This window comes from Microcaecilia unicolor, chromosome 8 (genome assembly GCF_901765095.1).
Source record: "Microcaecilia unicolor chromosome 8, aMicUni1.1, whole genome shotgun sequence".
NCBI lineage: Eukaryota > Metazoa > Chordata > Amphibia > Gymnophiona > Siphonopidae > Microcaecilia > Microcaecilia unicolor.
The window spans coordinates 241,707,033-241,725,628 of record NC_044038.1 but is presented as its reverse complement, the minus strand read 5'-3'; the positions used below and the strand labels follow the sequence as shown (position 1 = coordinate 241,725,628).

The 18,596-nt window shown below is 44.4% G+C and overlaps 1 protein-coding gene across 1 annotated transcript in view; it reads right to left on the bottom strand.

Moving 5' to 3' along the window:
• Window positions 1–7,026: 7,026 nt before the first annotated feature.
• The window catches only part of AHCY (adenosylhomocysteinase), a 33,110-nt gene continuing 21,540 nt past the window's right edge, over window positions 7,027–18,596 (bottom strand). Inside the window, exons 6-10 of the mRNA XM_030212258.1 lie at window positions 15,606–15,813; window positions 13,358–13,445; window positions 12,482–12,599; window positions 10,681–10,875; window positions 7,027–7,465 (exon numbers count right to left, since the gene is read on the bottom strand). Coding sequence (XP_030068118.1) covers window positions 7,334–7,465; window positions 10,681–10,875; window positions 12,482–12,599; window positions 13,358–13,445; window positions 15,606–15,813 — 741 coding nt within the window. The 3' untranslated portion in view covers window positions 7,027–7,333. The remainder of the gene's footprint in view (window positions 7,466–10,680; window positions 10,876–12,481; window positions 12,600–13,357; window positions 13,446–15,605; window positions 15,814–18,596) is intronic.

Here is an 18,596-nt window from a genome sequence, read left to right as displayed (position 1 = left end):
ACTATGTCACAAGTACCTGGCAGAAACCCAAATCGTGGCAACACTCCATACTACAAATCCCATGTCTGTCTCAAAAGCAGACTATGGACTTTTCCTACAGGAATTTGTCCATACCTTTTTTTTTTAACCCAGATACGCTAACCGCTGTTACCACCAGTGGTGCTGAGTTTGAAGCTTATTGTTTTGTGCCATTTTACTTATTTGAAATTATTATATCCTACTAAATCAGTGGTTCCCAAACCTGATCCTGGAGGCACCCCAGCCAGTCAGGCTTTCAGAATATCTACAATGAATATTCATGAGAGAGATTTGCATGCAGTGGAGGCAGTGCAATATAATGTGTCATCAGAAGATGGTGGGTCTGAGTACAGGGGGGGGGGGGATCCAGGAAGCCCAGACCATGGCCACTGTAAGACATGCCTCCCAGGAGTGTTGGGCTGCGCATCAGCGGCTCAATGCTCCCAGTCATGAAAAACAATGGTGGCTTTTAGCTGGCATAATTTTTCCTGGAATCATACAGCTTTTGACGTTGCAGTACAAGCTGTGTTATTCAAGAATAATGAGGTGTTCTGCATGCATGTACCTGCTTTGCATCTCATTATTAGGAAGGCCATAGTTCCTTAAACCAACATGCATTACAGTAAATTAACACATGATTTTGTAAGTAAGGGGTAATTCTATAACGGCATCTAAATGCAGCACACTAAATGCTAATTCTATAACAGCATCTGGGCACACACCCATACGCTATGTCAATAGCAGACATAATTGCATGTCCCCACGTGTGGCATTAGAGCATGTAACAGTATTTTGTGAGTTACATGCACAGATATTGGTCTTGCTCCTGCTCCTCCCCAATGAATGCCCTCTTGCATTTACTCACTAAGTGCCCTTTTACTAAGGCGCAGTAGGACTAATGTGGGCCTTCTGCACAGTAAAAGGGCAGTACCGCAGGACACACAGATGTCCCACAGTAGTTTGGCCATCAGCATACGCAATTCCAGTGGTAAAAAAGTGTGGGGTTTTTTTTTTTGCATCGGGAGATGCATTTGGGGGCAGAGAGTAGGTGTGCCTGTGCTAATTGGGTAGAGCAGGCACAATACTACGTGTTACCTGATTAGCACAGGAGTCCTGACCTCCTAAAAAGGTGGCAGTAATGGTCACGCACTAATGGGGAAATTAGCACGTAGCCATTTTTAAAAAGGCCATGTCCATGGCTGGAGTGTGTAGCAAACCCATGCTCTAATTGTAGCACCGGCCACTTTGGAGCATGGCTTGTATTTGTTATCTACCAGACTTGGCGAACGCCTTATGGTACTATATAAGCCACATTGAGCCTGCAAATAAGTGGGAAAATGTGGGATACAAATGTAATGAATAAATAGACCCCTAAGCACGCTGCATGTGGTAATATCATGGTGCTAGTACTAGGAGTCAGACTATCATAAGAGCAAGACTCTCTCCAGGAAGCAAGTGAACGCTCGGCTCTTCTCCAAGCCTTTACTGGAAGAACTAACTAACCAGCTAGTCACACATACAGCACCGGATACTATATATGGTGCCCAAAATTACGACCAAAATTTGGCACAAATCAGGCATATTCTATAATAGTGCAACAAGACAGCGAAGATGACGCAACGATGAGCGGACAACATTCCAGTCAGTAAAAACAGTTTATTACAGATGATTCTGGACTCAACACAGCTGTGTTTTGGCCGGATGGGCCTGCGTCAGAAGTTTCAAATATGGTTATCCACTTGTTAGATTGTCACGGTGTAAGGAAGTAAAGAAGCATATGCTCCGGTCTTGATAAAAACCTTAACAAGCAATATCTCCGAGAAAGTTTGTTTTTTTCTGTTTTACCACTACAGCCAGTTTTTCTTACATCTAGCTTTTTCTGTCAAGATGGGGATGTCCTCTGTGCTCATTTTCCACAATTCTCTTCGGGCCGTGATCCCAATGCTTTTGTGGTAGTGATGCTGTAACGCTTACAAGATTTCCAGTGAATGAGACATGGCACTGTGTTGTGCCTTTCCATGCTCACTGTGAACCATTTCATCCATTAGTTTCAGCTGCTCTATATACTTGTGGATCTGTATTTGTTTTTGTTCATGAATAGATGTAGGTGTGCCTGTGACAGGAGAGGGGAGGAGGAGAAGCAGTTCCAGCCGCTAAACCACAGCAGTTTAAAATGGCTTCTCCCCAAAAAAAATGCATTGGGCCTTAACACAAAAACAAAAGAGCAAGCTCGTTTCTGTTGAACACCCAGTCCCCACCTGTTTCATTTTAAAACGATGCATCTTTAACCAGATTCCCCCCTCCTCCCCCTGCCAAATTTGATCCTATTTTGTGAGAGTTTTGGAGAATTAACAAGGACTACCCCCTTCTTTCAGATATTGATCATATCTGCATCATTTTAGTCTCAACAGCATACATCCTATCCAAGAGACTCTTGAGGAAGGCCCTTGTGGGCCGAAACACAGCTTGTGTTGAGTCCTGGATGTTTAATAAAGGTGCAAGTTTCTACATTGTCTGTTGCCCCTTTTTTTTTTTTCTTCGTCGCCCTTGTTGTGACTGACTTGTCTGTGGCCACGATTTGGGTTTCTGCCAGGTACTTGCGACCTAGTTGGTTCCTGTTCTTCAGGTGTCAACATATTTCATCATTTTTACTTCAAAGGTCTTATGTTCCTAGATTGTCTTCAAATTTCCTTTTAGTATTCTTCTTATCATAAGATCATGCATCGTATGTTAACCAGAACACTGCATCAATGATCTTATGGTTAAGAATACTAAAAGGAAATTTGAAGGCAATCCAGGAACATTAGGCTATTGTAATGAGTTGCTTCTAGGTCTGCCTCAGTACATGGATGCAGTCTTCACCAATAGTCCCAAATTCAGCTGCCTATTGACAGCTTGTTGAAGAGGGAGCCTGTTTCTGGCATTAAACTGGCTGTCAGGGGAGCAGAGGATTACCTTCAAGATATGTATCTTGGTATCTAAAGGCACCAAAGAGCCTCATTTACTCATCTATGTGAACACATCACCTGCCCGTGCGTTATTCCTTAAGTACACTGCATATCTATAATAGTGCCTTCATATGGGGGGGAGGGGAGTATGAGTACATAACATACAATACTGTGAGTTTACACTCATCTGCTGACTCTAGACATGAGCATTTACACCAGCTATACAGCTGCAAGGGGGCATTTCCCCCTCTGGCTTTCTTAGCCGTTTGCTACTGTGGTTTTTCTAAAACCTTCTGCCCCACTATATATAAAGTGATTCTCATTGACATCACCCTCATTATGATCTGCTCCACAGGAAACTGTTGGGTAATGTAAAAAATTACTCTGCCCCCACCCCACGGAGAAATTCCTCCCTACTCCTACTTATGGCTAGTATGAGTGTGAGCACATGTTTATGCTGGCAGCTTAGTGGAATTTCTATTTTGTTGGAAATTTGAGTAATATTTTTTTTAAATGCCCCCCCCCCCCCCCCCCCCATACACAAACACAGGTAGACCCAGTTATGCAAGTATTTTATACAGGAAAATAGGCAAGTACTTTTCTTTACATAACAGGCTCCAAATAGGTATCTCTTTTATACAATTACCCTCCACAAGGGGGTTGTTCAATAATCTGTTCCCTTATGTGCCAGGCTGCTCCTTGTATTCTGCAAAGACCACAGATCTATAGCACGTTTGTAAGTTTAAAGAACAAGGTTCTCGGCCACAGACCCAAGGTATAGAATTCCTTGCCAGAGGATCTCAAGAGGGAACAAGATTAAGGGCCAGATTCAGTAAACAACTGTTAAAAAAAAAAAAAAAAAGGCCAAGTCCGCCCAAAACACCAGCAAGATTGATTTTTGGAAAACCTAAATTCGAATCTGCCAAACCCCTTCATGAAAAACTACATTAGGCTCCCCATTAAGGAACGTATTGCCTTCAAGGTCTGCACCTTGATTCACAGGATTATTTATGGTGAAGTTCCTGGTTACATGCTAAATCTAATTGACCTACCACCCAGAAACAGTTCCAGTCTTTCCCGTTATTTAAATTTACATTATCCAGACTGCAATGGTCTTAAATACAAGTCTATCTACGCATCCAGCTTTTCCTTCATAGGAACACAGCTCTGGAATGCACTACCTAAATTCTTAAAATCAACTCAGAACTATCTAAATTTAATCCTCCCCGTCTCATCTGCCCGCAACCTCGGGGTCATCTTCGACTCCTCCCTCTCCTTCTCTGCGCATATCCAGCAGATAGCCAAAACCTGTCGCTTCTTCCTTTTCAACATCAACAAAATTCGCCCTTTCCTCACTGAGCATACCACCCAAACTCTCGTCCACGCTCTCATTACCTCTCGCCTCGACTACTGCAACTTGCTCCTCACTGGCCTCCCACTCAGCCATCTATCCCCCCTTCAATCCATTCAGAACTCTGCCGCACGTCTTATATTCCGCCAGAACCGATATACTCATATCACCCCTCTCCTCAAGTCGCTTCACTGGCTTCCGATCAGATACCGCATCCAATTCAAGCTTCTCCTCCTTACTTACAAATGCACTCACTCTGCTGCTCCTCACTACCTCTCTACCCTCATCTCCCCCTACGTTCCTGCCCGTAACCTCCGCTCACATGACAAATCCCTCCTCTCAGTACCCTTCTCCACCATTGCCAACTCCAGGCTCCGCTCATTTTGCCTTGCCTCACCCTATGCCTGGAACAATCTTCCTGAATCCCTACGCCAAGCCCCCTCCCTACCCATCTTCAAATCCTTGCTTAAAGCTCACCTCTTCAATGCTGCGTTCGGAACCTAACCTTTCGAACATATAGGTTGCCCCAATCTGTCTGACCTATCAGATTAACTGTACATTTGTCTTTTAGATTGTAAGCTCTTCGAGCAGGGACTGTCTTTCCATGTTAAATTGTACATCACTGCGTAACCCTAGTAGCGCTTTAGAAATGTTAAGTAGTAGTAGTAAGTAGTAGAAATCACTGAAGACCACCTTGTTCAATAAGGCATACTTTCCTGACTCAACCTAATTTACCTTTTCCACTGTTACAACAATATCCATAGACCTTATTTTTTATTCACTCTTACGATCTGTGTTGTTCTTTACGATACATAATCATTTACTATTTTACTATTACATTGTTTAATTGTATTATAATGAACTGTAGTTTTCCCTATGATCTTGTGTAAGCCACATTGAGCCTACTACTAGTGGGAAAATGTGGGGTATAAATGTGTTAAATAAATAAAATAATGATCTACACCTGCCAAAATGCTTGCACACAACTTACAGGCAAATCCATAACATTGCACCTAATTTCTGGGAACACCCTGGCCCACCCATGCGCCTCCCATGGCCACACCCCTTTCAGTTGTAAGCGAAGAAAATTAGGCATGTCTGTTATAGAATAGGGCAGATCCAAGTGCTTGTTAAAGCCGATAATTGTTAGCACTTAATTGACTAATTAGTTTACTTGCGGATCTGGGATCCTAAACAGAATCTGAGTGTTAGTATTTAGCTATTTAAAGCGGAGCTATTGTGACAGGCTTACAGAGGATAAAAAGATCGAGGGTCTGTATAGATTGTGGACAGTAGATATTTTATGAGTTGTAATTTATGAATGTTTGTATTGTTTTGAATTTCATTATGTATGTTTAAATGTAATCCACTGTGGATATTTCTTTGGACCAGAAGGGTGGAATATAAAGATTTTAAAATAAAAATCAAGTAGAACTGCCAAAACTTTCGGAAGGAGATTTCAGACTAGCCCTGGCTTTCTACATAGTAACATAGTAGATGACGGCAGAAAAAGACCTGCATGGTCCATCCAGTCTGCCCAAGAAATGCGCCACTTTTTTGTGTATACCTTACCTTGATTTGTACCTGTCTTTTTCAGGGCACAGACCAAACTTTCGGAAGGAGATTTCAGACTAGCCCTGGCTTTCTGATGCATAATGGTACTCATACTACTACTAAACATTTCTAGAGCGCTACTAGGGTTACGCAGCGCTGTACAATTTAACAAAGAGAGACAGTCCCTGCTCAAAGAGCTTACAATCTAATAGACAAGTGAACGGTCGGTCCGATAGGGGCAGTCTGGATTCACTGAACGGTAAGGGTTAGGTGCCGAACGCAGCATTGAAGAGGTGGGCTTTAAGCAAGGACTTGAAGACGGGCAGGGAGGGGGCTTGGCGTAAGGGTTCAGGAAGGTTGTTCCAAGCATAGGGTGAGGCGAGGCAGAATGAGCGGAGCCTGGAGTTGGCGGTGGTGGAGAAGGGTACTGAGAGGAGGGATTTATCCTGTGAACGGAGGTTACGGGCGGGAACGTAAGGGGAGATGAGGGTAGAAAGGTAGTGAGGGGCAGCAGACTGAGTGCATTTGTAGGTAAGAAGGAGAAGCTTGAATTGAATGCGGTATCTGATCGGAAGCCAGTGAAGTGACCTGAGGAGAGGGGTGATATGAGTATATCGGTTCTGGCGGAATATGAGACGTGCAGCAGAGTTCTGAACAGACTGAAGGGGGGATAGATGGCTAAGTGGGAGGCCGGTGAGGAGTAAGTTTTATAAAAAGGACTGCAAACCTAGAATGCACTGCAGTGGCTGTTAAACTCAGGTATCGGTCTCCCTCCAGAACTGGCAACATTCTGTAAATACTACATACCCATTGTGCCCTGAGGAATCCCTCCTACAGTACGGCCTGCATCCCACATTACATCCAATTATATCTTATGGAGCACCTTACGATCATGCTATACCATTCAACACCTAAATAGATCCAGAGGGTGGAGTCTTATACTCTATTACATCCCAGGGGAAGGGGGGGGGGGGTTTCTTATACCACTGCACACTCGGTTCTGAGCGACTCCACTGCACCACTAAGGATAAAAGCATTCTTTTCACACACACACACTAGGACTGCTCTTTAAATAAAAGCCCTTATTACTCAACCCAGGGTCTGTACTTTCCTTTCAAGCACACAGATAACTTCCAATAAAGACAAACCTGGAAATTGCCAATTTTTTGGTTGTTTTTATTACAAGCATGTAAACACCATTCTAACAGATGATAAACTGCAAACCAAATGACGCTGGCTTTCCGATTTGGATTGATTTGTTTTTTTCCACCCTGCTTACCAAGTCTTAGAACTGCAGTTAACAGCTCAAGCAACTGCCAGACAAATACACAATTCTTCTCTCCAGTTACTTGCATGACTCCAGACAGTACAGAGCTGGAAAGAAACCGTTAAAAATTGAGACAGAGCAGAGGGCAATAAACACTGCTCGTTTCTTTAGGTGCTTTGTAGTGTCATGTCAGACTCAGTATCTGTAATGGTCTGGTTTGAAGGGTCCATCTTTGTCCAGTCCCAGGTACTTGGCCTGCTTGTCAGTCAGCTTGGTCAGCTTGACACCCAGTTTATCCAGGTGAGCAGCAGCTACAGCCTCATCCAGCTGAAAAAACAAACAAATGAAACAGGAAGCATGAGATCAAAGCCAGAGTTATTTTAACAGGACAACATACACAATAGGGTTACAATGTGCTGTTCCTTGCCTGTTGCACTTTGGGATTCAACTAGCTCAGGGGCTGGACAACCACGGTCCTCGAGGGCCATAACCCCATTGGGTTTTCAACATTTCCATAATGACTATGCATGAGAACTATTTGCATAAAATGGAAGCACAGCATGCAAATCAATCTCAAGCATATTCATCGTTGAAATCTTTGAAAACCACGCTGGGTTGTGGTCCGAAGACCATGGTTCCCACCCCTGAACTAGATGCAAGAATAGCCAGGGAGTCACATCCAAGCCAGCTCAGCTCCTTACTAGGTCAAAGCCACTGAGTTCAGATTCAGAATCAAGTAACTGTATAATTCCAGCAAGGATCCCATGGGTTAGCAATGGGGAAATTCTTGTCATTTCTAAAGGTAACTTGGCTTGTGCTACTACTGAAAAGGCATGAAATAAACCCAAATATATAAACAGAAGAATGTTAGGTCTTAGACCATGGGAAGGAGACTTCAAGCAGGTTATCCAAGAACTATGTAAATATCACTTGGATGGGCAGAGGGATACAAAATCTTAATAGGGTCATCCCCAGAATTTGAACTGCCAAGCAGCCTGCACCAGTGGATGGACCTGCCACAGCTCTATCAGTCAGTGCAGAGACTGGAAGGACCGTGTCTCCAGGAGGGAAATGGCTCCTACAGAGATGCAAGGTAGGAAACCGCACCATGCTACAAGCACTACATAGTGTTGTAGGGTTAATACAGACACATCCCGCTGACACTACAACTTTGTGGGAAGCCCAGGCTGCTAGATATCTGGAACTGGTTAGAACAGCCACATCTACAAAATTCACAATCTGACAAGGAGGTGTTAACTGCTGCTGTAGGTGGAGATGAAAAAGCAATTCAACCTCTGGGAAAATTTCCATGGAGCTGCAACATCAAAGACAAGAAGACAGGCAACCCAAAGACCTCGGCTCCTTCGCACATTCTGTGAAGACCCTGCACTTGTTGTAGTCTTAACATCCAAGCTAGGTGTGTGTGTTCTCTTTAAATTGGCTTGCATTGTATAAGAGTTTTGAAGGTACAAGCCAAGAACATCTTTGAGGGTTATTTTTGTGTCCTGCAAATGGCAAGACTGAAAGAAGATTCGCCAAATCTAGTGCGTGGGAACTAAGATCGATGCCGGACAGACTTCTATACGGTCTGTCCCACAAACAGCAAAAGACAAGTGAAGTTTGGCAACTCCGGTGTGATCAGTGTCAGGCTTGCCAGATGGGAAAATTTTTCCCAGCTCAAAATCAGCCCTAAACCCGCCCAAAAAACGCCCATAGTCAAACCCCGCCTCCCACGTCACCAACCACGCCCCTGGCTTCGTCCCTGACATCATTCGGCCCGCCCCGACGTCAACCCCGCCCCTGAAAAGCTTCTATTGGACCAATAGAAGTCCCGGAAAAGCTTCTATTGGACCAAATTGGACCAATAGAAGCCCCGGAAAAAAGCGCCCAAACCCACACAGCGGCCACGGGAACCCCCCCCCCCCCCCCCCCCCCAAAAAAAAAAAAAAAAAAACGCACCCTGCAGCCGCTCGCGGAAACCTGCCCAATTGGGCGGAAAAACCGCAACCCTGGCAACAATGATCAGTGTCACATGTTGCGAGAGAGGGTGCTGTGCAGCTCAGGGGAGAGGGGAAGACATTGGGGATGATATGTAGGTATAACCAAGACTCCATCATATTTGGCTGCCTATATGGTTGGCATGGTGGAAACTTCACAACCAGTGTTTAACCATGGGTGACTGGGGCCCATGCAGAGCGGTGGGTGCTGCTCTGGCCACCTTGTTCAGCAAACTGGATGGACTGTGCAGGTCTTTTTCTGCTGTTATTTACTGTGCATATATTCATTTTCAAATACTAGAACCCTCAGGTCAAAAGAATCTCCGAAGGGAGAGTGTCACAAAAAGAGAGTTTTCTATCGGTTTTCAATCTGTCCAATTTTGGAATTTGTAACCAATAGGATTCAAAGTTCTGCCTTCCTACACGTTCCCTCAACACTTACTGGCACTTATTTTAAAAATGTTTGGAATATATACATTTTGTATTTTCATTTTCTGTGCTGATTTACTCTAACTCCCAGATAATTGTTCTGGTTAACATTTTGTAATCCCCTTTGTGCCAATTCCAGGAATAACATGTATAGAATGTTTGTACGTTTGGGAAGCTCGCCGGATGCCCTTGGCCTGGATTGGCCGCTGTCGTGGACAAGATGCTGGGCTCGATGGACCCTTGGTCTTTTCCCAGTGTGGCATTACTTATGTCCTCTACTTGGCTCACTTTTATTACATAGAGCAGTGATTTAACCTATTGTGATGTCATAGTGGCTCATTCCACCAATAAGAGCCAACCTCATTAGTGATGTCACAATGGCTTGATTGTATAGAATGTTTGTACGTTTGGGAAGCTCGCCAGGTGCCCTTGGCCTGGATTGGCCGCTGTCGTGGACAGGATGCTGGGCTCGATGGACCCTTGGTCTTTTCCCAGTGTGGCATTACTTATGTACTTATGTCTCACTTTTATTACATAGAGCAGTGATTTAACCTATTGTGATGTCATAGTGGCTCATTCCACCAATAAGAGCCAACCTCATTAGTGATGTCACAATGGCTTGATTGTATAGAATGTTTGTACGTTTGGGAAGCTCGCCAGGTGCCCTTGGCCTGGATTGGCCGCTGTCGTGGACAGGATGCTGGGCTCGATGGACCCTTGGTCTTTTCCCAGTGTGGCATTACTTATGTACTTATGTCCTCTACTTGGCTCACTTTTATTACATAGAGCAGTGATTTAACCTATTGTGATGTCATAGTGGCTCATTCCACCAATAAGAGCCAACCTCATTAGTGATGTCACAATGGCTTGATTGTATAGAATGTTTGTACGTTTGGGAAGCTTGCCAGGTGCCCTTGGCCTGGATTGGCCGCTGTCGTGGATAGGATGCTGGGCTTGATGGACCCTTGGTCTTTTCCCAGTGTGGCATTACTTATGTATGTAAGGAGTCAGCAGAATATAAATGCAGATCAGACTGCAGCAGCCACTGTGGTTAACGTCCCACTGAAATACAGAGCTGGGGAATCATCCGTACAGAACCTATGGAAGGCCACTTACCTTCTTTGGCAGGAAGTGCACACCCAAAGGATACTTGGTGTGATTGGTCCAAAGCTCAATCTGTGCCAGCACTTGATTGGTGAAGGAGTTGCTCATGACAAAGCTGGGGTGTCCCATGGCACAGCCCAGGTTCACTAGCCGGCCCTCTGCCAGTAGAATGATGTGGTTACCGTTTTTCATTGTGTAGCGATCCACCTTCGTGGAAAGTGAAAAAGGGTCAGTAACAGAGTATTGGGGAGATGTTATCTGGATTCAATCGAGCTGAGAGGCTCATGAGATGCTACAGTGTGTTTTTCTGTGTGATCAACCCCCCCCCCCCTCCCCCCCCCCAAAAAAAAAAACTTTTCAGTTTCCAAAGCTGGGGATTGCTTGAGGGCAAGGGAGAGGAGCAAAATTGCCAGTTTTCTCACAGATAAGTTCATGCTTGTGTGTGTATGTGTTTGAGACCCCCCCGCCCCACCCCTTTTAACTTTGAAATAAAGGGATCTAGCTCTACCAAACCCTTGGGGAAACACTTTTTCATGTTTCATAATTGGTGAGTAATCTGTGTGGGACACCTTTACAAAAGAAATGCACGGGGCACTGAACTGAGGCTAACCTAGAATACCAGCCTTTCTACTGGTCATACTAAAAGACATTTGCTTTCAACTGGATTCCAAAAGAATAAGGAAATAAAATGGACCTTGCCCAAAGTCACAAAAGGAAGAGAACTGAACTCACATTGTAAGACGGGGTGGGCAACCTGCGGCACACAGGCCAAATGCAGCCTGCCATTAAATTTTGTGTGGCCCATAAGACCATGGGAAGTACACACAGAAAGTACCATTGTATAATTTGGTGATTTTAAATACTGTTTGTATTTCACAAATATTTTCAGAATAGCCACTCTAGCAGTTTTGTTTCCATTGTTTTTAGTTCCATTTTTACTTATCCCAGAAGATCTATGAACTCTGTGCATTTCTGGTTCCAGAATTAAATATTGCAGCCCGCTAGTGTATAAAACGTTGCCCACCCCTGTTCTTTCCCTGGATCACTGCAGTGCTCTGAACTCTGGCACGGACTAGACCACCACGTCCAGTACTATCAAAGTGCATAAGAAGGATTCAAGATTGGCTGCTGAAGGTTTCAAAGCACTCCTTGCAGACAGGGCAGGCTCCCTGTGTCTTTTACCTGTCAGGCTCAATTTGACCCCAATGGCTGCTACTCTCTCTGCAGACACAGCAGGCTCAGATCAACTAACCTCCCCTTTCCTCCTTCCTGTTTTTGCTCCTGAAGCATGGACAGGCGGGTGGAGCAGCATTAAAAGCAGCAGTGGGGGGGGGGGGGGGGGGAGAGCTAGAACACAAGGACTAAGCTCCACCCCATCACTTGGACAGCAGGGGGGGGAGAGTAGCCTCTTTCTCAGGGCCAAGGAAGTATGGACAGACTCGGCTGCTCTCTAGATTTTCAAGTCAGCATCTCGTCTCTGACAGAGTCCAATCCATACCACAATAACGCAACACAGCTATAAATCAAGGAAGAGAGTTCACTTGACTGGTGCTGGCTGCTTTACCTAGAATTATTTGCCCCTGAGGCAGCCTTGGGTAGGGCGAATCTTTGCCAAGTTAGGCATTGTTTTTATCCCTCATGTTGCTACAATAAATTTCTGCTTTAGACTTTTTCATCCTGGTTTGCTCCCTAATGATGGTTTATGGACCTGGCCCTAGTAACGTGTCTAACCCCTTAACTACATCATTCATAAACAAAATCCATGCCGATTTGAACCCCCCCCCCCCCCCCCAATTTGTTCTGTGTTACCAACCTGAGGCTTAATGTTTACTTTCTCAGCAGCATTCGCATTCAGCCACTTGACATCAAGCTCCACATCGAAGTGGCCAATGTTGCACACGATAGCGTCATCCTTCATCTGCTCAAAGTGGCTGAGGTGACAAAAGCAGAAACATATGATTATCTGGGAGCACAAGACAATCGCCTCCATGAAACCTTAGAAACCTCAACACCCCTCACACTAAATGTCCCTTAAAACTTATGAGATTATCAGTGTCTACATCACGCCTACTGAGGATTACTGGGCACAGTTACAAGTCACTGACAGGTCTACTAGTGAATAGTGAGCAGTATAATCTATTAGTAGGCAGTAGCTTTTACCTGTGAGGTTTAGGAGATACTCCTGAGGTGTGCTTAAGTCAGAAAGGAGCTACAAGTGTAGTTTTGAATAATCAAAATTACATCTGTAGTTTTTTCCTTTCAAAATATGATATTTATGCAAAAGACACACAAAGTTATAAGTACATTTCCTTTGGCCTAATAAAAGCAAACCTACCTACTTAGTTTTGTTTTGAATAATCACAGCACACCCCAGGGCTTTAAAAAAAACACAAAAACATTACCCACATCTTACCATGGGTAAAACTTTTGTTACTCAGAATAACTGATCATTAAAATCCGTGTATAAACAAACAAGAACTTCCCTGCAGGTCTTGATACACCAGAATGCAAGAAACCGATTCTACACTTCATCTGCCATACGCAGCACGAAGTAATGAACTCGAGAGCCTGGCAGAACAGCAGGACTGAGGGGCCAGGTCTCACACATTGCTCTTCCAGTTCCAGCACCTGCAGGAAAATAAGGTAGAGGGGGGGGGGGGGGCACGGGGGGGGGGGAAGCAGTCAGCACCTGCCAGTGATTATGTCCTCACAGCCTGTAGTCGTAACGAAGATATTCCCCTCTTTACTGGCCTCATCCATGGTGGTGACCTCATAGCCTGAAAGGGAAATAAACATTTCACTGTAAGATACGGTTCTCCCTGCCTATACAAACAAGTTCGGAGGTCCATTAATTAAAATGGCTCCAATACAGTAAGTGATGATACTTAAGTACATAAGTAATGCCACACTGGGAAAAGACCAAGGGTCCATGGAGCCCAGCATCCTTTCCACGACAGCGGCCAATCCAGGCCAAGGGCACCTGGCGAGCTTCCCAAACGTACAAACATTCTATACAATCAAGCCATTGTGACATCACTAATGAGGTTGGCTCTTATTGGTGGAATGAGCCACTATGACATCACAATAGGTTAAATCACTGCTCTATGTAATAAAAGTGAGCCAAGTAGAGGACATAAGTACATAAGTAATGCCACACTGGGAAAAGACCAAGGGTCCATCGAGCCCAGCATCCTGTCCACGACAGCGGCCAATCCAGGCCAAGGGCACCTGGCGAGCTTCCCAAACGTACAAACATTCTATACATGTTATTCCTGGAATTGTGGATTTTTCCCAAGTCCATTTAGTATGAATTTTAGTGTCAGGCACACAGCAGTTTACCATGTTATGCTTTGAAGAGGTTGGGATCCAGGTTTAAACACAGTGATTTGATTAGGGGGATGAGCAAACCAGAAGCGAGATAATGAAACAGAGCCGACTGTACACTGCACTGCCAGCCCTAAGCTATTATTGAAAGGGCTTCTCAGATTTTTTTTTCAAGTTCTTTTCAGCCCCTTTTAGTGACAGCCTGCTTTGTAGTTCCCTTTAGAACATTGCTTCTTGTGTGCCGAAATGAATATTTATGAGATAAATTTGAGCATATTGGAATCCAACTGTATGCAAATCTGTCTCGTGCATATTTGCAATGGTAATCCTGAAGATTCGACTGGCCAGGTATGCCTCTAGGGGAAGTCTGATATGCACTGCTTTAGAAGAAATATTTATGGTACCTGGTGCAGAGCTTCAGCTCTTCGTATAATGTGGTAGCATCTCCCCACAATTAAATGACAGAACTGCCCCCTCACAAATCCTTCCCATTCTAGAATCAATGTGTCACAAAACTTCCACAGTGGTGTCCGACTGTCCCATTCCACTGATGCCATGAACCAATGAAATACTATTACACCTGTGATGTAAAATGGAATCTTCCAACATGGCTGCTCCCAGACACACAAAGGATGGTGTTCTCCCCTTGAGACTGCCATGTAGTGGAATCAAGCAATCAAATTACAATTTCCCAATGCTTTTGGAATTTAATCTTTAATTATATTTCCAGTCAAGAGAGTAGAAATGCTTAACCATAAATTGTGTTCACTTTAGAATATGCATTATTAGCATGTGCATGGTAACACACTTATACTGTCAGAGTACATTAAGTACATAAGTATTGCCATACTGGGAAAGACCAAAGGTCCATCAAGCCCAGCATCCTGTTTCCAACAGTGGCCAATCCAGGTCATAATATACCTGGCAAGATCCCAAAAAAGTACAAAACATTTTATACTGCTTATCCCAGAAATAGTGGATTTTCCCCAAGTCCATTTAATAACGGTCTATGGACGTTTCCTTTAGGAAGCCGTCCAAACCTTTTTTAAACTCCGCTAAGCTAACCGCCTTTACCACATTCTCTGGCAACGAATTCCAGAGTTTAATTACACATTGAGTGAAGAAAACTTTTCTCCGATTCGTTTTAAATGTACTACATTGTAGCTTCATCGCATGCCCCCTAGTCCTAGTATTTTTGGAAAGCGTGAACAGATGCTTCACATCTACCTGTTCAACTCCATTCATTATTTTATAGACCTCTATATCTCCTCTCAGGCGCCTTTTCTCCAAGCTGAAGAGCCCTAGCCGCTTTAGCCTTTCCTCATTGGGAAGTCGTCGCATCCCCTTTATCATTTTCGTCGCCCTTCTCTGCACCTTTTCTAAATTCCACTATATCTTTTTTGAGATGTGGCAATCAGAATTGAACACAATATTCGAGGTGCGGTCGCACCATGGAGCAATACAAAGGCATTATAACATCCTCATTTTATAATGGCTTTGTATCACTCCATGGTGCTCTTGTCAGCTCAGGGTGACCAATAACATGGTAGCATTTCTTTAAAAGAATACCAGGCCATGGTCTCCCCCCCCCCCCCCCCCCCCCCGGTTCTCACCTTCCATAGCTGCCTGCAGAGCATTGATGGGATCAATTTCCGTGATGATGACCCGGGCACCAAAAGCCTTCAATGCCTGGGCACAGCCTTTACCAACATCACCATAGCCAGCCACCACTGCCACCTTCCCAGCAATCATCACATCTGTAGCACGTTTGATACCATCAATGAGGGACTCTCGGCAGCCATACAGATTGTCAAACTTACTCTGAGGAAACAGAGGGTCAAGGTTAGTCATGACAGGGAAAACAGAGGAAGTCCCAAGAGACAACAAGTTACTGTGCAAAATGTCAGAGCAGATACCGAGCCTGAAGACAGGCAGCCTGCAGTGTAAGTAACGTTGCACAGATCTGCACATGCTTTCTGTGCACGTTTGACGTTAAGTAACATGAGAGGTGCATGCAAAGTACACTGGCAGGAAGCATTAGTGTTAAAACAATACAGTCAAGGTGAACTAAGGGGTCTATATTCAAAAGCAATTTAACTGAGACTTCAAATTATAGACCTGTAGCTTATACACTGTTGGTAAAAATCATGGAGGGATTTGGAACAATGAACATGTCATATCGACAAATATGATTTCTTACACCCTTCCCAGTCGGGCATTCAGAAAGGGTTTAGCACAGCAACCGGTTCTGGAAGCTTTAGTGACTCACGGAAAATATCTTTCAAGTTAGGGTCAGAGTGCCACAATTATTCAATTTGATCTATCAAGTGCCTTTGACCTAATCGATCACGACTTATTTATGCTGGACAGCTTTGGTTTACAAGGTGCAGTACTGAATTAGTTTAGGGGCTTTTTGATAGTAGTAGTTACAGGGATAAGATGCAGGATGCATTGTCAGATGTTGGGTTTCCAACTTGTGAGGTCCTCCAGGAGTCACCCCTGTCCCCAGTATTGTTTATTCTGCTGTTACAGCCAATGGGAAAGGCTCTCAAGGGTTTAAAGCTGCATATCTTTATTTATACACAGACAACACTACTATCTTGCTGCTTTGTTTAAAAGAGTCATGAGGAGCAGTGGCGTACCAAGGGCGGGGCGGTGGGGGCGGTCCGCCCCGGGTGCACGCTGCTGGAGGGGTGCAGAGAGCAGCCGCGCCTGTCGGCTCCGCTGGTTCCCTGCTCCCTCTGCCCCGGAACAGGTTACTTCCTGTTCCGGGGCAGAGGGAGCAGGGAAGCCAGCGGAGCCGAGAGCCACGCGGCTGCTCCCAACAGCTAAAAAATGCACCGGGGGGGGGGGGGGGGGGGGGTTGCACATCGGCATGGTGTCATTGCGCTGGGGGGGGGGTTGTCATCGCGCTAAGGGGGGTGTTGTGCTGCACCCTGGGGGGAACGGACGCCGATGCACCTGGGGGGGGGGGGGGGTGGCAGCCAACCTAGGAACGCCACTGATGAGGAGATGAAGGATAAAACAAAAAGTTTCTTTGGATTGGTCCACCAAATAATGTACAAGGTCTAGAGACCTTTTACTATTGGGCATAATATCTTTACATTTGAATTTACCAGCCATATATTAAGGATTGAAGTGGACAGTCAGTTAACCATGTGGTTACAAGTTCTTTCCTTTTACGGAAATTGACAGCAATTCGCAGAAACTTTGAATTCTCCTGCTTTAGACTTGTAGTACAATCTTTTTGCTACTTTCCAAGTTGGATTATCCTAACAGTTTACATTGGTAACATGACTGAGCTTATAAAAAAAAAAGTTTCAAACGATTCAAAATCTTGCTGTGACAGTTATATGTGCATTACATAGAGATCACATAACCCCCTTACCTTGCAAAACTTCACTGGTTACCAGTGGCTGTAAGATCCCAATTTAAACTGTGTTATGGTTTTTAGGGCATTGTATGGTGGTTTTCTATTATATTTGGTTGAGTTTTTCTCATTTTTTCCTCTCAGTGGTTTCAGTTAAATTTAAAAGACAAATGACTTCACGTTTATGGTACAGTTGGTATGGAATTATTTTAAGAAACATAGTTTTAGCTTTATAACTGTAAATTCCCAAATTGTCTCAGTCTTTTGTTATCCGCACTGAACTGAGGTGGTTTTGCGGAATACAAGATTGTTGTGTAAATGTAATCCCTTTTTACCACCAGTTTCCAATTTGCAACCGAAGTGCGCGAACAGAGGGAGGGGGACTTTGAGGATAGAGATCCAAATCTTATGGCCCATACTACAATGGCAAGCAGGCTCCTTCCTGCCCCTTCTACCTCCCACTCTCTTGGACATCACTGGATGTTTCTCCTTCCTCTTCCAGTCCGTATGGGTACAAATGATACAATTTCCTTTGGTCCCACACAAGCTGATTCAGCACAGGGTGTTTTCACTGGGGTGGGGGTGGCATAATTTGCTACCATAAACTTTGAGGACAGGTGTCACCAAACAAGCTCAATGTGAATTAAAGTACAAAAACACACAACAATGGAAAAGCTATAAATGTTTAAAACTGAAAATATACAAATTCTTATAAAATACCAAGTGACATCTATAGCCACATGGGGGGAAAATATCAGATGTTCATACATGATGATGATAACTTTTCTTCTTAAGTTTTGAATAAAAATGATTGAAACCAAGTGACATCTAATTCGACTACATCAGCCACATGGATACCCGAATGTGGAATTCCACAGGGATCCCCACTCTCACCGACCTTACTCAACTTAATGATGATACCCTTGGCCAAACTACTATCAAACCAAAACCTCAACCCATATATATACGCAGACGACGTAACGATCTACATCCCATTTAAACAAGATTTAAAGGAAATTTACAATGATATCTGCTGCCCCTCACTATCTTTCTACCCTCATCTCCCCTTACGTTCCCGCCCGTAACCTCCGTTCACAGGATAAATCCCTCCTCTCAGTACCCTTATCCACCACCGCCAACTCCAGGCTCCGCTCATTCTGCCTCGCCTCACCCTATGCTTGGAACAACCTTCCTGAACCCTTACGCCAAGCCCCCTCCCTGCCCATCTTCAAGT